This window comes from Leptosomus discolor, chromosome 25, assembly GCF_034619465.1.
Source record: "Leptosomus discolor isolate bLepDis1 chromosome 25, bLepDis1.hap2, whole genome shotgun sequence".
NCBI lineage: Eukaryota > Metazoa > Chordata > Aves > Leptosomiformes > Leptosomidae > Leptosomus > Leptosomus discolor.
The window spans coordinates 3,215,639-3,234,885 of NC_141415.1; the positions used below are offsets into that span (position 1 = coordinate 3,215,639).

Sequence of the window (19,247 nt, forward strand, 5' to 3'; positions counted from 1 at the left end):
TAGAGGAGTCAGCAGCTACTGCTTGTCCCATAAAAGCTGAAAAAATGACTGAAGAACATGAACTGGACATCACAGATGAAGATGTCAGTGGCTTTTGGTACCCTTGACCAGGCAAATAATTATTCTGTTTCTAAGATTTATTCAGGATGGATGTTGTATTTCCTTCCTTGGCCACTTTCTGGTTGGTTTTAAAAGAAAAGAGCAATGCTGTTAGATGAAGGGGAAGAGAAAAGGAATCTTCTCGACTTCCTCAAGACTTCTTATAGTAAGCCAGTATTTTTCTGCAGTAGAATAAGCAATGTTCCACTATTCACCCATATTCTATGTGCAGAAGAGGTATTTTATAACTTTATTACAGCCTCCTCATATCTAAAAGTCAGTGACAGTTTTCTTTGGTAAGTTGTAGGCAAAGGAGTTTCCAACGTGAAAAATGGTGACTTCTGAAAGTTGCTGAACAGGAGAAATGTTGGCTGGATGGGGCCTCCAGAGATCTCCAGTCCAGCCACCTGCTTGAAGCCTAGTTACCACCAGCACTCGGTCGAGTCAGCCTTGGTTTTTTTCCCCAGCTGTCCCTTGAAAGCCATCCACAGCCTATCTGGGTAGAGTCCTGCTTTCAGAATAAGCTCAATTATCATAACTACAAAATTTAAGTTGCCAAAAGACTTTTCATAGCATTATCCTGGCGACCTGGCGTTGCTGCTGAAGGCTGGTAAGGGGCAATGGACGGGCTGCCCTCTCCTGTTGGACGTTACAGTTGGTGAGGTTTCAATTGTAGGGCCGAATGCTGCTATTAAAGGAGAATGGTCTTGTAAAGGAGCCAAAAAAGGGGGCCTGCAAAAACTTCATTGCACACAGATGTGCCAGTAGTTGACTTCAGGGTACAGGACAAGGAGTATGCTAGCCAAATCCATTAGCAGTCAGAGATGATGTGTGACTTTAAAATGATAACTGACGTTTCCAGCTTTATGAATGTGATGGAAGGACGACTTCTTCCCCTGACATTTATACTCTAGGGGTGTCCTTGCTGTGCTGACCTGGCAGAAGTAGTCCTCGTAGCGCGTGGTGCAGACTGTGGAACTGATTGAGGTGTTTTTTGTGGCAGGTGGAGAGCAGGCGAACTCATCCGGAGCGTCCCACCAGAAGTCCTACCTCAGCTGAGGGCCAAGGTTGCTGCCATGGAAGTGCTGAAGGGTCACAGAGCTGATATTGGCCTGCAAAGAGCGTGGGAGGGGAATTACATCGCACTGGTGAGCACAAGTGAAGTGATCGATGCAATGGCTGGGGCTTAGAAGGCTAAAAGGGTGGAAATTTGAAAAAGTGACTATTGGTTTCTTGGGAGGGAGAAGTACTTTGAAATTTCCTCTGTAAATGGGTTTCTGTAGTTTCGGAGTCTTCAACTTCTACTGCACTAGGAGTGATTTTTCTGAATACTGAGCCCGGCTTGAGCATCAGGAGCAGCATTGAAAGATAATGAGTTATGCCATCAGCTGGCTCTTCAAACGGCCAAAGCTAGGAAAGAAATTGATGTAAAACTAAAATTCTACATGTAATGGGAGGTTAAGAAATAGCATAAAATGAAAAGGAACAAAGAAATTCTCTCAAGGCAAGTTGCATTGCTTCCTTTTACTCCATCCTTCCTTTAAGCATTTTGTTTTGTTAAGGGGCTGGTTTTTTTTTCAGAGAGCACATAAAACTCCAGCTGCTCTGTCCCTCTTGGGCGAGGCAGAGGCTGGGGGAAGCCTTCGGACGAGGTGCTGAGCTGCGGTCCTCTCCGGCCGGCCGTGACCTAATGCAGTTCCTTTCTTCAGTGAGCAAGAGCAGTGATGTGCCTGCCTTTGCTCTTTCAGAAACCAGATAACCCCCAGACCACGGGCTCTTTCATCCCTGTCGCCAATGAGCTGAAACGGAAAGACAAGTACATGAACGTCCTGTTCTCCTGTCACGTCCGCAAGGTAACCGGCGGGCGCGTGGCCTGCAGGCACGGGGGCTGGCTGGGGGAGCTTGGAGTCGAGGTGAAATCTTGGGGAGCTGAGGGCAAGGAGCTGATCCTGGAGGTCTCTAACAGGCGGCAGTTCAAAGCAGCCCCTTCCAAGGGGCAGTATCCGTGAGGTTTGAGGGACACGTACCGCTGAACCTATTGCACCAACGGGTGCTTGGTTTGAGGGGCTTCTGTGGCCTCTTCGTGTCGGAGGCATGAATGAACTCCCTTGGTTCTGTGTGACTGGTTTGGGTCTGACTTTTTCCATAGCAGAAGAGTTTCTTGGTTAAATTGATTGGAAGGTTTAAAAAACTAATTAGGACAAATATGCTTCCATAATTTTTTATGGGTGGTTTGCAATGATCTAAATGATGCTGGTTCTAAATGTCTGTCAGGAAAGAATATTTTGAGTTTTACCAAACCAGCAGACAAAACCCATTTCAATGGCAGGCCGGGCCTGCTGCTCTTCAAGTGTTTTTAAGAAGCTGTATGTTCTTTTTATTTCTAGAAATGTGCTATTGCAGTTGCCAGAAGTGGAGCCTGTTCACGATTATGATTCTGCAAAGATTATATTTAACAGTTCAACAAAATTCATTTTGCAGCATAAAAATCTCACTTTATAACAAAACTTCTTTGCTAGTGGTTATATTATTTATTCAACAGTGGTTTGTGTATATAAAAATAGAAATCTCTTATTGCTCTCTGAACAAAACCATTGCAGCGGAGTATTCTGTTGCTTTTAACATGTTCTCTTTTAAGAGCTAATTGAATGAGCGGTTTGAGTGAATATTGTTTTATCTTGTTAGGATTAAAGGAGGATTGGACAAGTCTGAATCCAACCCTCCTCTTTACAATCTTGCAGCAGTTTGGCTGGAACCTCCGTTAGGGAGAAGGAGATACAAGAGAATTTCCCCCTGGCTTTCTTCACTTTAGGCTGAAAATGAAATAATTCCTCTTCTAATTCATTTAATGAACTGGTTCCAAATTGTTGCTCATTCAAGCTAAACTGGAATAATTGTAAAAATACAATATTCACTTCTTAAAGATGTGATTATAGGAACTTGTTTTGAATGGGAATGGGATGACGGTGAGGGGAATTACTCAGGGGGTGTATAGCGTATCTATACCTGGTGTGGGTTTGGTTTTTTTTTTAATTTTGCTTGCTGTTACGCAACTTTTAAGCTTTTAAGTCCTTATGTTTCTCTCGCTTGCTCAGAGTCAGCTCTGAAGGACAATGCCTGTGCAAGCATAGGGGAGAGCTGATTTCTGCAGCACAGATCCGTACCTTACCCTGTTCAGTAATTGCAAGAGCTTCTGTCTTTAGGCAAGTGTCTGACCAGTTCTTTTTGGTATATGGTGTATGAAGAAAGCCTTGAGCATAGGATCAGGCCTTGTTCCTACATATCCTGTTACTGGGTTCACTTGCTGGAAAAATCCATTTTCTGCTGGGGTTCTTTGCATCGGCGTTGCAGCACTTCACTAATAAAAGCAGTCTGGAGATGGAATAGGTGTTATGGATCACAAAGTGGATTTCTTCCTGAGCTGGAGAGGTTACCTTCAGAGCTTTCAGAGGTGAAGAAAGCCTTAGCTTACCATGGGTGCTTAAAAAAAGTAGCTCAGCTGAAATCAGAAAATAGTGCAGAGACTGCGAGGTTATAGACTTGCAGTCCTGTGGTTTTTGAATTATCTTGTAACTTTTGGGATCTTTCTAAAGGTTAAGTTGTTGGTCGCTTCCTTCTATCAGAGAGGTCAGGCTTAATCCTCTGCTTGCCTGCTTGCTTAGGGATACCTGTGCAGGGCTTTGGCGTCATCCGTAAAGGCAGCACACGCGCGAGCACGGCAGCAGAATACGGCAGCGGGGGGAGGTGGGAGGTGGGAGAAGCTGAGCTGCAGCCCCCCACAGAGACGTGCGCCCAAAGGCAGGGGTGACGGGTTGGCTGGCACGGGGGAGCTGCTGCTCATCCACAGCCCGGCTGTGCCCGGGTCTTGGGGGTCATTCATGTTGTTTCTGGTCTTCATTCTTGAGGATCTGGGTTAGACAGAAAAAATGGAGCTAAATTTAGTGTAAGTGCAGCATCTCCTTGAGGGAAATGGTGGTCTTAAAGAAGCAAATCGGAGCACCTCGCCTCCACCAAACGGATGAAATCACTTCAGCGTCGCTGTTGAGGACAAGACCGCAACTTTGTAGGATCTTTAATGGTGTGTGTATCCCGGCGATTCCAGTACATTTCCATGTTTAAACCCAAAAGCAAATAACCCCTTTCAAATCCATGCTTGGATGTAATATCTTCTAGGGTGAACCATTTGTCTTCCCCCTTGTAGGGACAAGAAATGTCCAGACAAGCCTGAAGCAAACAAAGGAGGGAAGACAAACAATCCTGAACATTGAAAGCTAACAGGACAAAGATTTGACATGTCAAGATTTAGCATTTTCCTTTCCAGCCAATGCACTTCCTTAGCTAATCTATTATGCCTTAAATTTGAACTTCGGATCTGCAGACTAAGCAACAGTGAAAACTGTTGTAGAGCCTGTAAGCGACTCCGTGCTTTGACTACAAGAACACAGTCTTTACCCTGAGAACAGCATCAAGCCTTCTTTTACTCTTCACATGAAACAATTTATATCCTAAGCTGTCTTTTTAAAACGAAGGTATCCAAAATACAAGCTGTAGCAGTCTGCCTCTTGCCCAAAAAGTAACGGCACTCTGAGGATGTGCTATGGGGCAGGGGGAATTTCTTCTGATTGCTACACTCTTTCCTTTTCTTCTTTAAAAAAATAAATAAAATAATTTTTTTTTTTTCCTATTAGCCTTACCCTTCTTTAACTTCCCCGTGTCATACCAGATGTTGCTTGCACAAGCGTGGCCCTCGGTGTTAGGCTGCCTTGGAGGGCAGAGCATTTGAAAGGGAGCGACTTTCACTGCAGGGAAGTTTGTTAAATTTCTTATGCTAAATGTGGTTTGTCGTGGATTTGCAAATTGGCCCTTTGTTCTCAGCGGAAATTTAGTTCACACAAAGCTTTAGCTGAAGAGAGAGTTATAGAAATGAAAATGTAATTATCAGGTGATTTCGTTCCTTCCCTTAAATAATAATCTTTAACAAAGCGTCAGTCCACAGAATGAGGTTGTTCAAGTTCATCCGTTCTGTGTTTTCATGATTCAGCTTATTTGAGGATTGTTGAGCAAAAAATGCGCTGTTACTGCTGGTCCCTTCGGCAGGCAGGAGGGTGTTGCTGGTAACAAGAGGGGCTTCGGTGAGCTGAGGTGAACAGTTTATTTCTGGAGCAGCATCAGACTTCCTCTGCGGCTTTCAGGAAGGTGTGGAACCATCATACCGTGTGTGAAGTAGTTCCTGACTCAACAGCACTGTTAGGTGTCTGCTTTTTAGAATTTTCAGGTATTTGCAGTTTAATACACTTCTTTTATTTTCTTTTCAAGGAAATTAAACTAATATGTACTGGGCAGCTCGAAGAGATACAAGTCAAGCCTAGAGTTCGTGTATTTTAAAATGTTTACGCACAGAACACGTCTTATGACCTGCAAGATATTTGCTAACCATTGAATTCTTGGAGACAGATTTTTTTAGCTGATGATTGACATAGTTCTAGTGAAGTAATACCAACTCTCACCAGCCAGGGAACTGCTCTTGAAGTATTGATAACTGCTGGTGAAGTTTTCTTTAGCCTGAGTGCGTGGGGTCTTAATTTCAACAGCTTGAGATGAATAATAACGGGTGAATCTGTTTGGACCAGAGCTTTCATAGCTCTTTTTATAGAAGGTCTGTGAAGAGGCTTTGAAGTCTCGCTGATGGGAGGCACATGTGCTTGCTTTCTCACAGGAGGTGTAGGTAGAAGCAGGTCATTTCTGCCTATGGCAAAACACATCTTTTCTGAGCATTGTGGTGCTCTGCATTTTTCAAAGGAAATTTTCAAGTTTTTTGCCTTGGGAAACCAAATGCATATTTCATGCATGCCATCAGATTTTGTTGTATCACCTAGGAAACAACAGTTTTTCTTTTTCTTTTCTTTTCTTTTTTTTTTTTTTTTAATAGAATAAGGCTTTTCTTCCCACTTTCTGCCTTGTCATTTGTGGCACCAAGCTCCCTTGAGAGCACCATCTCTGCCAAAGCCCAGTGCCCTGCCATGTCTCGAGGCCCCTGGCAGAGACCTGAGAAGCACATTTGGAGATTTTCTGCTATAGGCTCGACCTTCGTTTTTCCCCATAGTCAAGAAGCTAAATTAAGACTGATTCGCATTTGGATCAACAAAGATATAAATAAAAAATGCCCAGAAGGTGCAGAGAACACAATGCTAGGAAGGGCTGCTCTCGGGGAGGGTATAAGCTGTATCTGAGAACATAAGGCCTGTCTTTACTCCTACAAAATCAGAAGAATAGTGGCATTTGCAATGGTGCTGGCATTCGTCTGAATCTCTTCTGTGCATGCTTCCCAGTGTGACAGTGTACTTCTAAAAACGCAGCGCACGTTGTGTACATAAATATGCCATAGATGCACGAGGCACCTGGAGCAAAGCGATTGCTTGGAAAGAGTTGGAAAGGACACGAGTTGGAGAGCAGTGAGAATTTGCTTCTCGGGTCAGAGAAGCTGCTGGACTTCCCCTTCGGTACATCTCTTTAGCTGTTCAGCTGAATTTATTGTTCAGTGTGGCCACTAAAACCAGTGGGTGACCACAAGAAGGAAGCAGAATTTCAAACAGGCTCGTAGAACTGCTACAACGTGACATTGCCCTGCGAAAGCCGGGCGTGCTGCCCGTGCCTGCTGTCTGGGGGGGCGGCTCTGGCGGGGCAGCTCAGGGCCGTCTTTGCTGGAGGTGAGCATGGACAGGTTGTGGTGGGAGATGGTAGCAGCAAGCCGGGTCACATGGTGTTGTCAGAGACTTTAAAAAACATTAAAATGAATCAAAAAGACGTGTTTGGGAACCGTGGCCTTACAGCGTCAGCTCTGAGGTCTGTGTGGGGCAGATCACAGCCTAACAGGCTGGAGAAGCCTTTCCTTAAACTCCCAAGACACGGGGCAGGGTGTGCTGTGAGCTGCACAGCTGAATTTCAGTTTGAGGAGCCTGTGCTACTCTGCTCAAACAACTCGACGTGTAGCACCAGGCACTCCTAACCTACTTTCTCTGGGCCATTCAGTGTTTCGTAGCCTTTTTTTTTTTTTTTTTTTTTTTTTCTTCTCCCATTCATCCGCTTCCTAAAATAATCCCAATTATTCAGCATCTCTCCCTGTGAGATTTTCCAGGCCCTCCATCATGTTCTTCACCTTCTCTGAACCATTAGAGTCTCCTTCACGTTCACCATCCCGGTGCTTCACAGCTGTTCCCAGCGAGACCGTGGCACCCAGGACACTATTCCCCAGGCCAGTCTGTACCGCACGCTGACACCTTGCTTGTTTTCAGCTGCCTCCCATGTTTGAGCCAAGATCTATCCAAAGCTGTCTAAAATCATCTTCAAGTTACTTTTCCTGAGTTGGTTAATTTAAAGCTGTCATACAGCTCTTCAATTTGCATTTTTTGCCTTTATCTGCTCTGAACTTTGTCACTCTGCTGCCTATTGACTGAGAATGTTTAAGTTCTCCAGTTGTCTCCTGACTTCACCAAGGAAAATCCTATTTATGTTCATCCCCCTCATCACATCTCGCCCTTGTCTGCCCTTCTCAGTTGATTAATAAATATCTCTGTGACTGTGATACACTGATGACTCGTTTTGCCTTGGTGAAAAATAATTTCTACTTTGTGTCCTACTTTCTTCGTTACTTTTGACAAAACTTTGTATCTTGACTTGTGACTATTTAGTACCCGGCTGCTTGGGGCATCTGAAAGTCTAGATGGCATCAAACATTCTTCTTCGGTGTAGATTTCCTGGACAAATGAATTGTAATGTTAGTGAGATGAGTGTTTCCTCCGTGAAAACCCCCTAACGTTCCCAGCAGGCTGGAAGAACATTTGTGATGAGTTGCAGTGGGATGGGGGGAATTGAACTGATCTGTGTTTAGAAAGGAGATATGAACAAAGGCGTGATCCCAGGGTATAAAACACTTCTCTGGAGAGGTTATAATTTTGTTTTCTGCCGTAACATGATGCTCCCACTTCTGTTTTTTGTAAATAATCACACTAATTCCATTAGGGGTGGAATAGTGGTTTATTAGCTTCAGTCTTCCTGGATCTTCCCCAGATCAGATGTTGGGAACGTACAACATTTAGTATCTCGTACCTTTTGAATCAGTGCATTTTTAACAAACGGTTGTGTAATTTTACCACAGTTTTCCAGAGGTGCTTATGTGGCATTTGACAGCAGTTTTGGTGATTTCATTTGTCAGGTGCTGGAGGGATGCTGTTGCTGGAGGTATGATTGGTGGCCAAATATAGTCATGAATTCAGAACATCAGAATACCTAGAATTAAGAGAAATTATACAATTATGTGGCCACTATACATGGCTTGCTGCTGGGCCGTGTCATTACTTTGCATCATTTGCTGGTGCTTAAATAATCTGTTTTTCCACTGCTCTTCCTGCATAGAAACGGGATGTGTGAACTGCAGCACAGTGCTGGGTTGTGGGGCTGTGCACTTGGCTCTTTTCAACGGTACTTGCTGGGGGGTTCACATACTGCTGTCTTCCACCAGCTGATCTTTACCTTGTCAGAACTCTCATGTATAATTGGTATGGTTTTGGTTTTGGTTTTTTTTTTAAAAAAAAGGTTTTAGGGTTGATCCACAGAAAAAAGCCAAAACTACTCTACAAGATGGAGCTTATTTTCCCAATCACTGAGTGCCTGGTTATGCAGGTAGTATCCCAGGTGGATAATATTTTGAGTTCAAATTAAAGTGAACCAACTTCTTGAGTGTGCCTAAGATTACTCTGTGATGGTTGGGACGTATATATACAGATAATCTCTGCTGCTGGTGACTGCCAGTGAGATTACAGGTTATAATATAGTGGTTTGCCTCAGCAGGCAACTAATGGTTCTTCACTGAATTATGGCACGTCTCTATAATTGGTCTTAAATTTACAACTGTAGAGCCCAGCGGCGACACTAAGATACTAAGAAATTAATGTTTCCCAATGGCAACACTAAGCTGTGTTTGCCAAACTGCTAGAAACTGTCGGAATATTTCAGACACTGTGAAGTCTATTTTCTTGGTATCACACGGGCTGATGAAATCAGCGTGATTTAGGTGGGAAGGGACCTCTGGAGGTCTGTGGTCCAACCTCTGGCTCCAAGCAGGGCTGACTTCAGAGTTAGATGAAGTTGCTCAGGCTTGCGGTCAGCTGAGTTCTGAAAATCCCCGAGGATGAGGGTTACGCAGCCTCTCTGAGCCCTGTCCCAGGGCTGCCACCCTCCTGGGGAGGATGTTTTTCCCCTTTTGTCCAGTTGGACTTTCTGCCGCTGCATCTTCTGCCCGTTGCCTCTTGTCCTTTTGCTGTACTTGGAGAAGCCTAGCTCCATCTCCTCTGTACCCTGCCTTTGTCAGAGGGTACACTCATGTGAAGATTAAAACACTTTGCCCCTTTTTGGAAGCTGGTATTAAAGTTGTTTGAAATGAACTATGAAGTTCTTAGTAGTAAGTACCTTGTAGGAGTGGAGGGGGAGTGTGGAGACCGGAGTCCAGATTGGAAATAACTGAGAAGGGTACACATTTAACAAAACCCAAATTGACCAAAAATCTCACTCAGTGTCAGTTAACCTTAGAGGTGCACAGATGCCTCTGGGTGCTCTCTTGTTTGGTCCAGAAGTTTGCTGGCTGCTGTAGCTCTGCTCTCCGTGTTCCCAGAATAGCCCTAGACAGCATAGCTGGGCAGCAAGCTCCTGGTCAAAGAATTGCTTTTGAGGATCCTTAGACATCCTTGCCCTGAACACCCTGTCCTTCACGGAACACAAAGTCAAGTTAAAACATGGCTCGAGCGATGTCAGCCTCTATAGAAGATTCTGCTGTACTCGGTCCGGGAGCTGAGCTGATCTCACAGCTTGCTGCTGCTGAGCAGAGCCGTCCTGTTTTCTTCCCCTGTTTATCGCTACCCAGAGCCTCACCCTCTCCTTTGCAGTGGCTCTGATGCTTGTTGTGCCCTTCCCTCGCTAAGCTGACAAAAAGGGCAGATTGTTGTCGGGTTAGTGAACTGACAGGGCTGCTGAGCTCCAGAGCTAGCTCAGGGTGCGGGGTTAGGACCGCCTGGAAGGGACATCAGGACGTTGTTCTCAGTGTCAGGGTCTTTACACCAGGCTGGTTGTGCTCTTGCTTTGCCTCCCTTGCTTAGGAAGGAAGAGGGTTGTGTTCAACACCCCTTGCAGCCTCAGAGCACTTCAGCTTGGGTCTTCTGCTTGCCAAGAAACAACCTCTCCTTCCTCCCACCAGCTGGTTGTGTAGGTCCCTGCGTACAGGCTTGGCTGTTCCGGGCTCCCTCTGGCCCATTCGGTCTCTTCTTCCTCCTCGCAGAGTGGGACAACTTCAGCAAAACCGGTGGAGCGTGCCCGTGCTCAGCTGACACGTCCACTCGTGGGCAGGGGAAGGGTGGTTGTCCGTATTTTCCACTTCTTGGGCAAGCTGCTTACCTATTGTCTTGGTTTGAAAGACAGGTGTCTGCGGAGGAAGGCAGGAGCCTCCCTTGAAATGGAAAGTGCAACCCCCTTCCCTCCAAATTATTATAATTTTGAAATGAACGGGCCTTCAGGCAAAGATATGGGGAATAGGAATAACAGTTCTTTACTAATATATATATATATATATAACACAAGGCAGGGAAAAACAAACAATCCACTGGTTTACACTGACAGAGTCAGGAATACAACCTGACCCCCTGTTAGGGTGGCAGTAGCAGTCCGATAAGATGCTGGCTGCAGTCCTCCTGAAGCGATGGGTGTAGTTCTGTGGAAGCAGCAATCAGGTAAAAGAGTCTGGTCTTCCTCCGAAGGTCCAGTGGTAGGTAGGTAGCTCTTGTCCTCTGGAACTCCAGTGGGGGGGAAAACTCCTCTGGGAATCCAGTGGAAGAAGGCTGCTAGGGTGTTCGAGATCTCAGGGTTTTTTTGGCATGGACTGCTTGGCTCCTTCTTTCCCCCGGGCGGAGCATCTCACCATGGGATGGGGAGTCGTGAGGCAGTTCCTTGATGGGCCATGAACAGGAGATAGTCCAGGAGTTGTTGTGCCCATGAACAGGAGATAGTCCAGAGGGGGGAGGCAGGGAGCACCGCCCCACCTGGTCTCAACAGCTCCTGAAGATGGTCATAGAATACTTTTTTTTCCTTTTGGCACATTTTACACTGTAACCTAGGACACCTATGTCCAAGGCACGGGTGTTTTCAAAGAGGGAAATGGGACCTGCTCACATTTAGGATGGGCCAAAGCATCTGCTTTCAAATGCCTCCGGTCTGGACTGTCACGAGCCGTGGTGACACCCTGTTTGGCTCAGCAGGGCGGGTGTTCTGCATCGTGCTTTTGGGGTGACCAAGGCACATATGTAATGGTGGAACAGCGGCCATCTGCGAGGGGACAGGGGTGCAGGCTAAGGCTGCTGGGGGAAAGCATCTGTCCTGGATTTGATTGAAGCCGTGGACTTTCCCAGGTTGCCTCAGCCCTGCTGGATAATTCTGGGAATGTTGCTTCTCCGAGACTGCGTTTCTTTGTAAAATGGGATTACAGGGACCATCTTCCCTTTTCACTGTTTCACAATCTGTGGAGATGATCTGTTTAAGCGCTAGGTGAGGTTTGTGTATTTGGTAGGTGAGGTTTGCGTGTTTGCTACATGAGGTTTGCCTATTTACTGCCACAGAGTTTTATTCTGCATGTTCTTGCAGTGATTAGTGGGACTGAAAATTTGCTTCTTTACAGGTCAATCGCTTTAATAAGGTGGAGGACAGAGCAATCTTCATTACTGATCGACACCTTTATAAGATGGACCCTATGAAGCAGTACAAAGTGATGAAGACCATCCCCCTCTATAACGTAAGTACAAGGACTGGGGAATCTCATCTCAGGCTCTCTCAGTCATGGGCAGTGCATCTACTGTTTAGCTCCATTTTCATATCCATAAAATGGAAAAAGACCTTGGTTTACAATTTTTAATATATTTAATGTCCTTAAAACAGTTATAGTGCAGTTATCTACAACACTGATGTATCATGTTTGCTTTTAATTCCAGTGTATAAAATAAAAGCTAAACCCCAAACTGTTTATCATGCTCTTTTCTGCTCATTCTTCCATTCCGTTTTTTATTTGCTGTGCATTGCAAGATCTTGGCCCTGTAAGGGGGTTAGCATTTCACAGCAGCTTATGCTCTGGGGGTTTGTTTGATCCTTCGTGTTGTGTTTGAACTTTTTTTTTTTTATATTTGGTCATGTTTAATGTAAATCTTATCAAAGCTAAATTTGGAATTGTAGTGAGGTATCTGGCCTTCGGGGTAGCAGAGTTTAGCTGCCAGTGACAAAGCAGCAGATTATCACTGGTGGGAAGGGGGATGGGGGAAAACATCTCTTCAGCATCCTGGAATGTGGATTCAACTGCTTGCTTGTTTTCCTCAGCCTGAGGTAACACCACTACGGTTATCTTAAACCTACAGAACCTGGCTGGGTTGCTTGGAAATGCCGGGCACAAATTTGTTGGGACGTTTGCCTTTGGAGAAATAATAAATCTGACGGCCCCTCATTGCTGAAAGAGCAGAGATGGGACTGGGGGAAATCGAATCTGCAAATGTGGAGTGAATGATTAGCTCAGACCGCATCCGTCCCGTGGGTTTTATAGGCCCTCTCCTAACCTCCTGACCAGCCGGTCATCCACCCGGGCTGGGCCCTGACCACCCACCGCAGCGTGTGTGTGTGGAGCAAGGTGCTCCTCTGCCTTGTTTGGGTGCCTAGGAAGAGTACTGGCTGTAGCAAAGCAGTGTCTGCACGTCAGTGGCTCTTGTTTGGAGAGGACACCGCTGCCGGGGAGGTCGCAGCTGCAGGTCATTTTCCTCAGGCGATGTTCTCTTCTACTGACATTATCTCTTAATTGTGCAAAATGGAGTCGTCAGCAGATTTCGCTGCTAAACAGCTGACTCTTGCTTGTGCAAACCAACTTGTTCAAATGCATAGAGACTCTCAAGAGGAGTGTTTTTCCAGGACGGGTGGTTTGTTTTTTTTTTTTGTGAAGTGTCAAGGTGAACTCAGGTGGACAAGGTGGAATTTTGTCCATCACGATTTCTCACTGTTAGTTTGCTGCGCTCTTATCTTATACAAAATGGTTAGGCCACTGCAATTCGCTTACTGTATTAGTAATTATAGATAAATCTGTATTTATCACAGCTTTAGAAAAATGTCTGCTTGCCCTGTGTGTCCGTGGGTTTGAAGGTGGAGCTTGTACATTTACGTAACAGCACGAGACCAGACCGCTGTGGTGGTAGCCTGAACGTTTTCCTCTGAAATCCTTAATGCCTTAAAAATGAAAGGAGCTGAGCAAGTCTGATACAATTTTACATTAGCTATAGAATATCTGTTACTTAGAAATGTTAGTAATTATTGTTTTCTCACCAAGCACATAGGTCTAAAATAGAATATCCATTCATACAGAGTGCTGTAGCGCAGGCTGTCTGCTTTGCATCTCCTCTGGCGCCAAAGCAGTTAATGGTCTGTGCACATGGGTATCTTGCTCTTAGAATACTTAAATTTCCATAGATATAAATCAGCTTTATTTGTAGATCTGCAATTAGCCCCTTTAGCAACCTACCACAAGGCTTCTTGGCCGAACAGTTTCCTTCACCTGAGCAACTGTGAAGGGCTCCTGGAGCACATTGCACAGGAGGGATGGGTCCAAAAGACCCTTCACTGACTCGTACAGGTGTCAAAATAATATTCCAGGGTGGAAATTTGATTAAAACTATCTTTGGTAAATTCTGTAGTGATAAATTTCTGCTCTGTTGGCCGCAACCTCTCCTTTTACTTGCTTCTCCTGCACGGTGGTCCTGGGCGACAGTAGAAAATCTGCAGGTACATTGCATCACGGAGCTTGGGCGTGCTCGCTGACCCTGCTGATTTACTGCTGACCCCTCTCTGCACTGCAGGAAGGGGGGAGAGGGGCAGAGAGTTTGGAAATTTATTTGGTCCATATATATCACACGAAATACTTGTGTTTCTTTTGCCAGGATTTCATTAGTTGAACTCCTGCTAATGGGAAGTGCCGTGATGCAGTTGTGTTTTCCTTTCGTAGCTGTGTTTTATATTTGTCACTAAATGATCCGGGTGCGTGTGCTGTCTCTCACCTCTTGGGCTGCCTTGCGCCTCTCTCGTTTTCGTGCGTGCCTGATCCCTTCTCGTGTGGGGTGTGTACAGGGAGGTGGTGTAAGCAGCCAATTGGCGATGCAGATTCCTTCCCTTTTGGGGAAAAAACAATTGTTTAAACTGATATGAGGATTTTTGGGAAGGGAATGGGTATAATTGCACCAGCCTTGTTGTACGTCGGTGTATCGAATACGTCCTACGAGAAGGACGCGCATTCGTTCGCTGGGGAAGATGGATTGTCCTCCCGATGTGTAAAGGTGAACCCAGCTGAAATCCGTCTGCCTGTTAGCTGTGCCGCTCCTGTCAGCATTTCAGAAGCGCCCCATCCCCACGGCAGCATCCTCAGGGATGGTGTTTCCATGGAAATCTCATTGGAGACAGTCAGCTGATGTCTGTTACAACCATAAACTTGTTTTCAGCTGAAGAAATCGCGCCACATTTCCCCATCTCCTTTGGCTGTGCTTACACAGAAGTGGTTTGAGTGTAGCCTGGACTGTGTGCCTGCTGGGGGCACGGGCTCTGCGTCCTGTCGTTCCGTGTCCCGCCTGAGGAATCTGTGATTCTGTGCAAATGATGACAAAGCAGTAACATTTCGCTGGATTGAGGTGCTACTTTGGGGGATTTTCTGTGTGCAAGCATTCTAGTGGTTGTCTCAGAAGTACCAATAAAAATTACCTTTTTGTTCTTACCTGGAGAGAAAATAAACAGATAATGACAGGAAGGAATTAAAAGGTGATTGAGCAGCAGAAAGGATCTTGCAACCACCTTTCCCAGTACAGTGGTGAATACAATAAAGGACGTTCTGTGGATGCTGAGAATTTCCCTGATCTTCAAGCAGAGCTAATTTTACTGTTTGTAAATACTGAGATAAGCACTTTCTCTGAAATGATTTCTTTTGTGCTATATTCATTTTCAGATAGTCTTATGGGGAGGGGTGAGATAGGAAGATTTTGAAGGGCTCTTGGATGTCTAGCATGGTTCTGTTGAATAATTAATGTTTAAATAGGCTTTTCAAATCCAGAGATTTCAACTTGTTCATCTTTCACACTCAGTGCACATATAAAACCTTGATGGCGGTAGTCCCTGTGGTGCTATTGTGCTCACAGGGTGTTATTTAAGCATGCAAATTAATTTTAAGGAACACTATAAACCCAGGCAGCTGTTAATGTCAGCGCCTGAAGTGTAGCTGGTTTTTAAAATACTTCATAACCTCAAAATAGCATGAAGAGTATGGAATAAACTCCACCTGTGTGGGGTGTATTATGGAAGTGGTAGCAGGAGGTCTCTGCTCAGCGTTTAAAATATCAGCAAGTGCAGTAGTTCAGGCTGTTGCACTGTGATAATAAGCCAACAAAATATGAGTGATTCTAAACTTGGGTAGTGTTTTATGCAGAAAATAGGGCACACGTCGCACTGCTCGTGTTGGTTGTGGCATGCTTTTCTGGGACGATGCTGCTGGCTGGGATGTGTTAGACATCCAGAGCTGGAACAGCTTTCTTGGAAATAATACGTTGTGACTGCTAAAGCAAACATACAGATCCAGACTGTTTCTGAATATGATTCATGCTTCGGAAAGGAGTGAGTAGTCTCCAGCTCCATTTCTGCTAATATCCTCTCCAACGCAGGCAGTGGGGTTACACAGAGGCTTTTTTCTTTAAGGAGGGAATAATGAGACTTTCATTTCCACAAAATGGTGTAGCGGTGCCTCTCACTTTTAGGAGAATGTGGCTTCTCTCTGCAAATCTCTGGATGACTCAAAGGAGTCATGTAGTCCTTTAGTGGTCAGGGAAGGTCTGCTCTGTTCTCTCCCTGTGCTCATCATTCTTGTGCCTTTCTCTCTCTTGTTTTTTTAGCACCAGTTAATTAAATGTACTTGCCTCTTGATGTTTCTTTTGCCATCTAAGCAGAGGTTCGTTTTTTGCTTTTTCTAATACTCATCTGAATAGCCTGTGTACCCAGACTGCCGCTGCTAAAAATTTCCTGCTTTTGCTTTGTGAGATGATGAGGTCAAAGCTTTTAATGTGCCAAGTAGCAGTTACTTAACAGACAAAAAAACCCCACCAACCCAAAAACCCAAACCAAAACTCACACACCTTTTTATATTTGTCAGAACAACAAACCTTAATCCGTGCCTACGTACTGGAATCGTGGCTTTGCGGGGTTTGCAAATTATATTCTTCATCAGGATGTTTGGGCTTTCAGTAAACTTCATTCTTACATTATCTGCGTGTCGTTGCGTTCCCAGTGCTGCGTGTGAGTTTGAAGATGGCTGTTGCCCAGACTCGTGATTATTGTTGGTTTCCTTTGAAAAGGAAAATAAAATAAAATTAAAAAAAAAAGCAGGCTTGTGGCTCTGCCACGGAGCGACGCGGTGTCATCCAGCGTGAGATCTGTGGGAAGGCAAGCTCCGGCGGTTAGAGCTGCGCCTGGGGCACTCGGTGGCGGGTGGTGCTGGCGAGGCAGAAGGGCACTGCAGGGACGGTGCTGCTTCTGGCGAGAGTTGCTCAGAGTGAACCCCCTCTAGCCGGTAACTTTTCCTCACACCTGTGAGACTTTGACTTCCAAAAAACCACGGTTGTTTCACCTTGACTTTTGCAGCGTGTGGGAGGAGTGCTGAGGACCTGCACACCACCAGGGCCCTGAGCTCTCTGGTAGAGGTAGAAGTTGAGAGCGAGCGTGGCATCCTGGAGAGGAAAGAACTAGCCTGGCGAGCTTTGAGCAAAGATCTGCCAACATATAAGACATTGTTCTTGTTTTCTCTTCACAGTTGATAGGGTTGAGTGTCTCCAATGGAAAGGACCAGCTCGTGGTCTTCCACACGAAAGACAACAAGGATCTCATTGTCTGTCTCTTCAGTAAAGAGCCCTCTAACGACAGCAGGATTGGGGAGCTGGTGGGAGTCCTGGCAAGCCACTTCAAGAGGTCAGTGTTGGGGACGGATTTTGTGGAAACCTCAGTCTAGCGTGCCAAATCAGAAACTTCCCCTAGTGTCATTTTGATGCTAGTCTTGAGCTTTGTCTGTGTTACTTCACTGTATTACTAGGGCGCCATTTTTTCCTTGCGTTTTTGGGACGTGGTTTTTAGCTACAACACTTTGTTTGCCCCTTCTGCCTTCCCTGTACGTGTTTGTTAGAGCACAGGAGTTTGGAGACAAATATCACTGAAGATGCATTTTGAACCTGTCACAATGTCTCCTGAATGCTTCTTACAGTCAAACTCTCAACATGTAAAATTAAGATATAGCTATTTGTTTCTTAGATTGCTCCACCTGCCCCCGGTATCCGTAGATGATTTATTGCTTGAGCTGTAAAATGTCATCTCTGTTTCCTGAAAATTGTCTCTCTTGTAAATCAATGTGTAAAAGCGGTTTTCTTGGTGAACTGAACACTTCAGTGGTTATCTTGCATTGAACTTCTTGTAGCAATAATCACCTTTATACCATACAGCAAGTTCAGGACTGTCCAGACAAGCGTGGCGGCAGTGACTGCATTGCAGGCATCATGTACAAGTAACTCTCTAGATCTAAAGTGGTGTCTGGAGTGAACAGACCTTCAGAATTGTTCCCTTGCTCCACCGGCACAGATTCTCATGAGGACTGATGTTAATCGGCGTCTCTTGGCTTTTGCCGTTCACAATATCACGCTCCATTTGTGACCCATGAAAAGGAGTCTCGATAGGTAAATATTCATACAGAGCTACAAGTGGCAGGACAATGGGAGTGAATTTAGGTTACATTAGGTCATTTTTTTCATTAATTCCAGAAGAGTGTGCTGGTTTAGCCATTTCTCACCACTGCAGTGTAAAGTTCACTGCTGTCTGTACTGCTGGGGGTAGGTGCTAAGTTAATTTGAAATGAATTCTCAGCATCGGCATAGCTTGTTCTGAGAAATTCGGTGCTGAAAAGCAACTGAAAACATTCAGGTTTTGCATTTACCTAGATGGAGTTTAATTTCAAAGGTAGCTGCTCTTGAAGGCTCAGGTGATTCTGGGTATTGTAAAGCAACACACTTCGTTTCGGGAATCCTGTGAAGTAGCTGGAGCTGTTTCATGTCTGGTGTGTTTTGAACACAGGTGACATCTTCTTCAGAGAGCTGATGCTCCTCAGTGCCTTAGCAAGTCTCTAATGTTGGGAAGAGCTGTGAAACCGTTGGTTACACTTGAGATCCTGTGTGTTCTGTGTTCAGACTGCCCTGGTTGGCTGTTCCTTTTGCTCAGATGTGACTACAAAGTACCTGGTCCTTTTGGTCACGTAGCCAGTATAGCTCAGTGGGAGGCATGTGTTCTTCATTTTAACACAGGATGTTGTGTGGCCATCAGTCCAAAATATTGCGCTTTTCCTATAAGGATATAAACTATTGATTTTCAATTTCTTATACTGATCCACAATGACATTTATATCTTTTAAAAAGAATTAGTTTTTGCGTAGTTACTGTCCGTAGAAGAATGCCAGTGCAATACTCTTATATGCTATTTAATCTTCACTTACTACAATATTAGCATTTTTTTACTGCTTCAAATGACAAATCTCAGCACAGCTGGTTGAATGGGAGAGCTGGTCTAAAAGCCTCTTTATCTCCAACATCTAATGAAAGTTACTGGTTTAACGATAATGTACAGGAACAGCTCACATTTAATTTTCCAAATAACCAAATGTCATGGTTTCCCTCTTCAAAGCAATATTAGTAAATCAAAATAAAAGGAAATACTCTTGTTTTCAGCCACTTTCCATTTTCTAAGAGTAAAAAAATCCTGTCAGTGAATGGGATTAGCTGACCCCTTGCTTGAGAGGCACTTTGGGAATTCCTCGTTAAACGGGATTAGCTGAAAGTCACCATGGGCCTCACGGCAAGTGTCAGGTTTCTCTGTCCTGCCCGTCAGAAGGTGGTTGCTGTGAAAAGAAAGTGGATCCAGCAGTAAAATCTTGAGCCTGAAAGTTCAATCGCTGGCTGACCCCGTAACAGGACTTCAGAGCCGTGCTCCACCTGGGACGTGGGGAGCAGCTTCCTTGG

The 19,247-nt window shown here is 45.0% G+C and overlaps 1 protein-coding gene across 1 annotated transcript in view; it reads left to right on the top strand.

The window, feature by feature from the left end:
* Positions 1-19,247, top strand: part of MYO1D (myosin ID) — a 165,000-nt gene that overhangs the window by 89,321 nt on the left and 56,432 nt on the right. The window contains exons 18-21 of the mRNA XM_086477799.1: positions 1,103-1,247; positions 1,848-1,952; positions 11,816-11,929; positions 17,006-17,160. Of these exons, the coding sequence (XP_086333925.1) occupies positions 1,103-1,247; positions 1,848-1,952; positions 11,816-11,929; positions 17,006-17,160 (519 nt within the window). The remainder of the gene's footprint in view (positions 1-1,102; positions 1,248-1,847; positions 1,953-11,815; positions 11,930-17,005; positions 17,161-19,247) is intronic.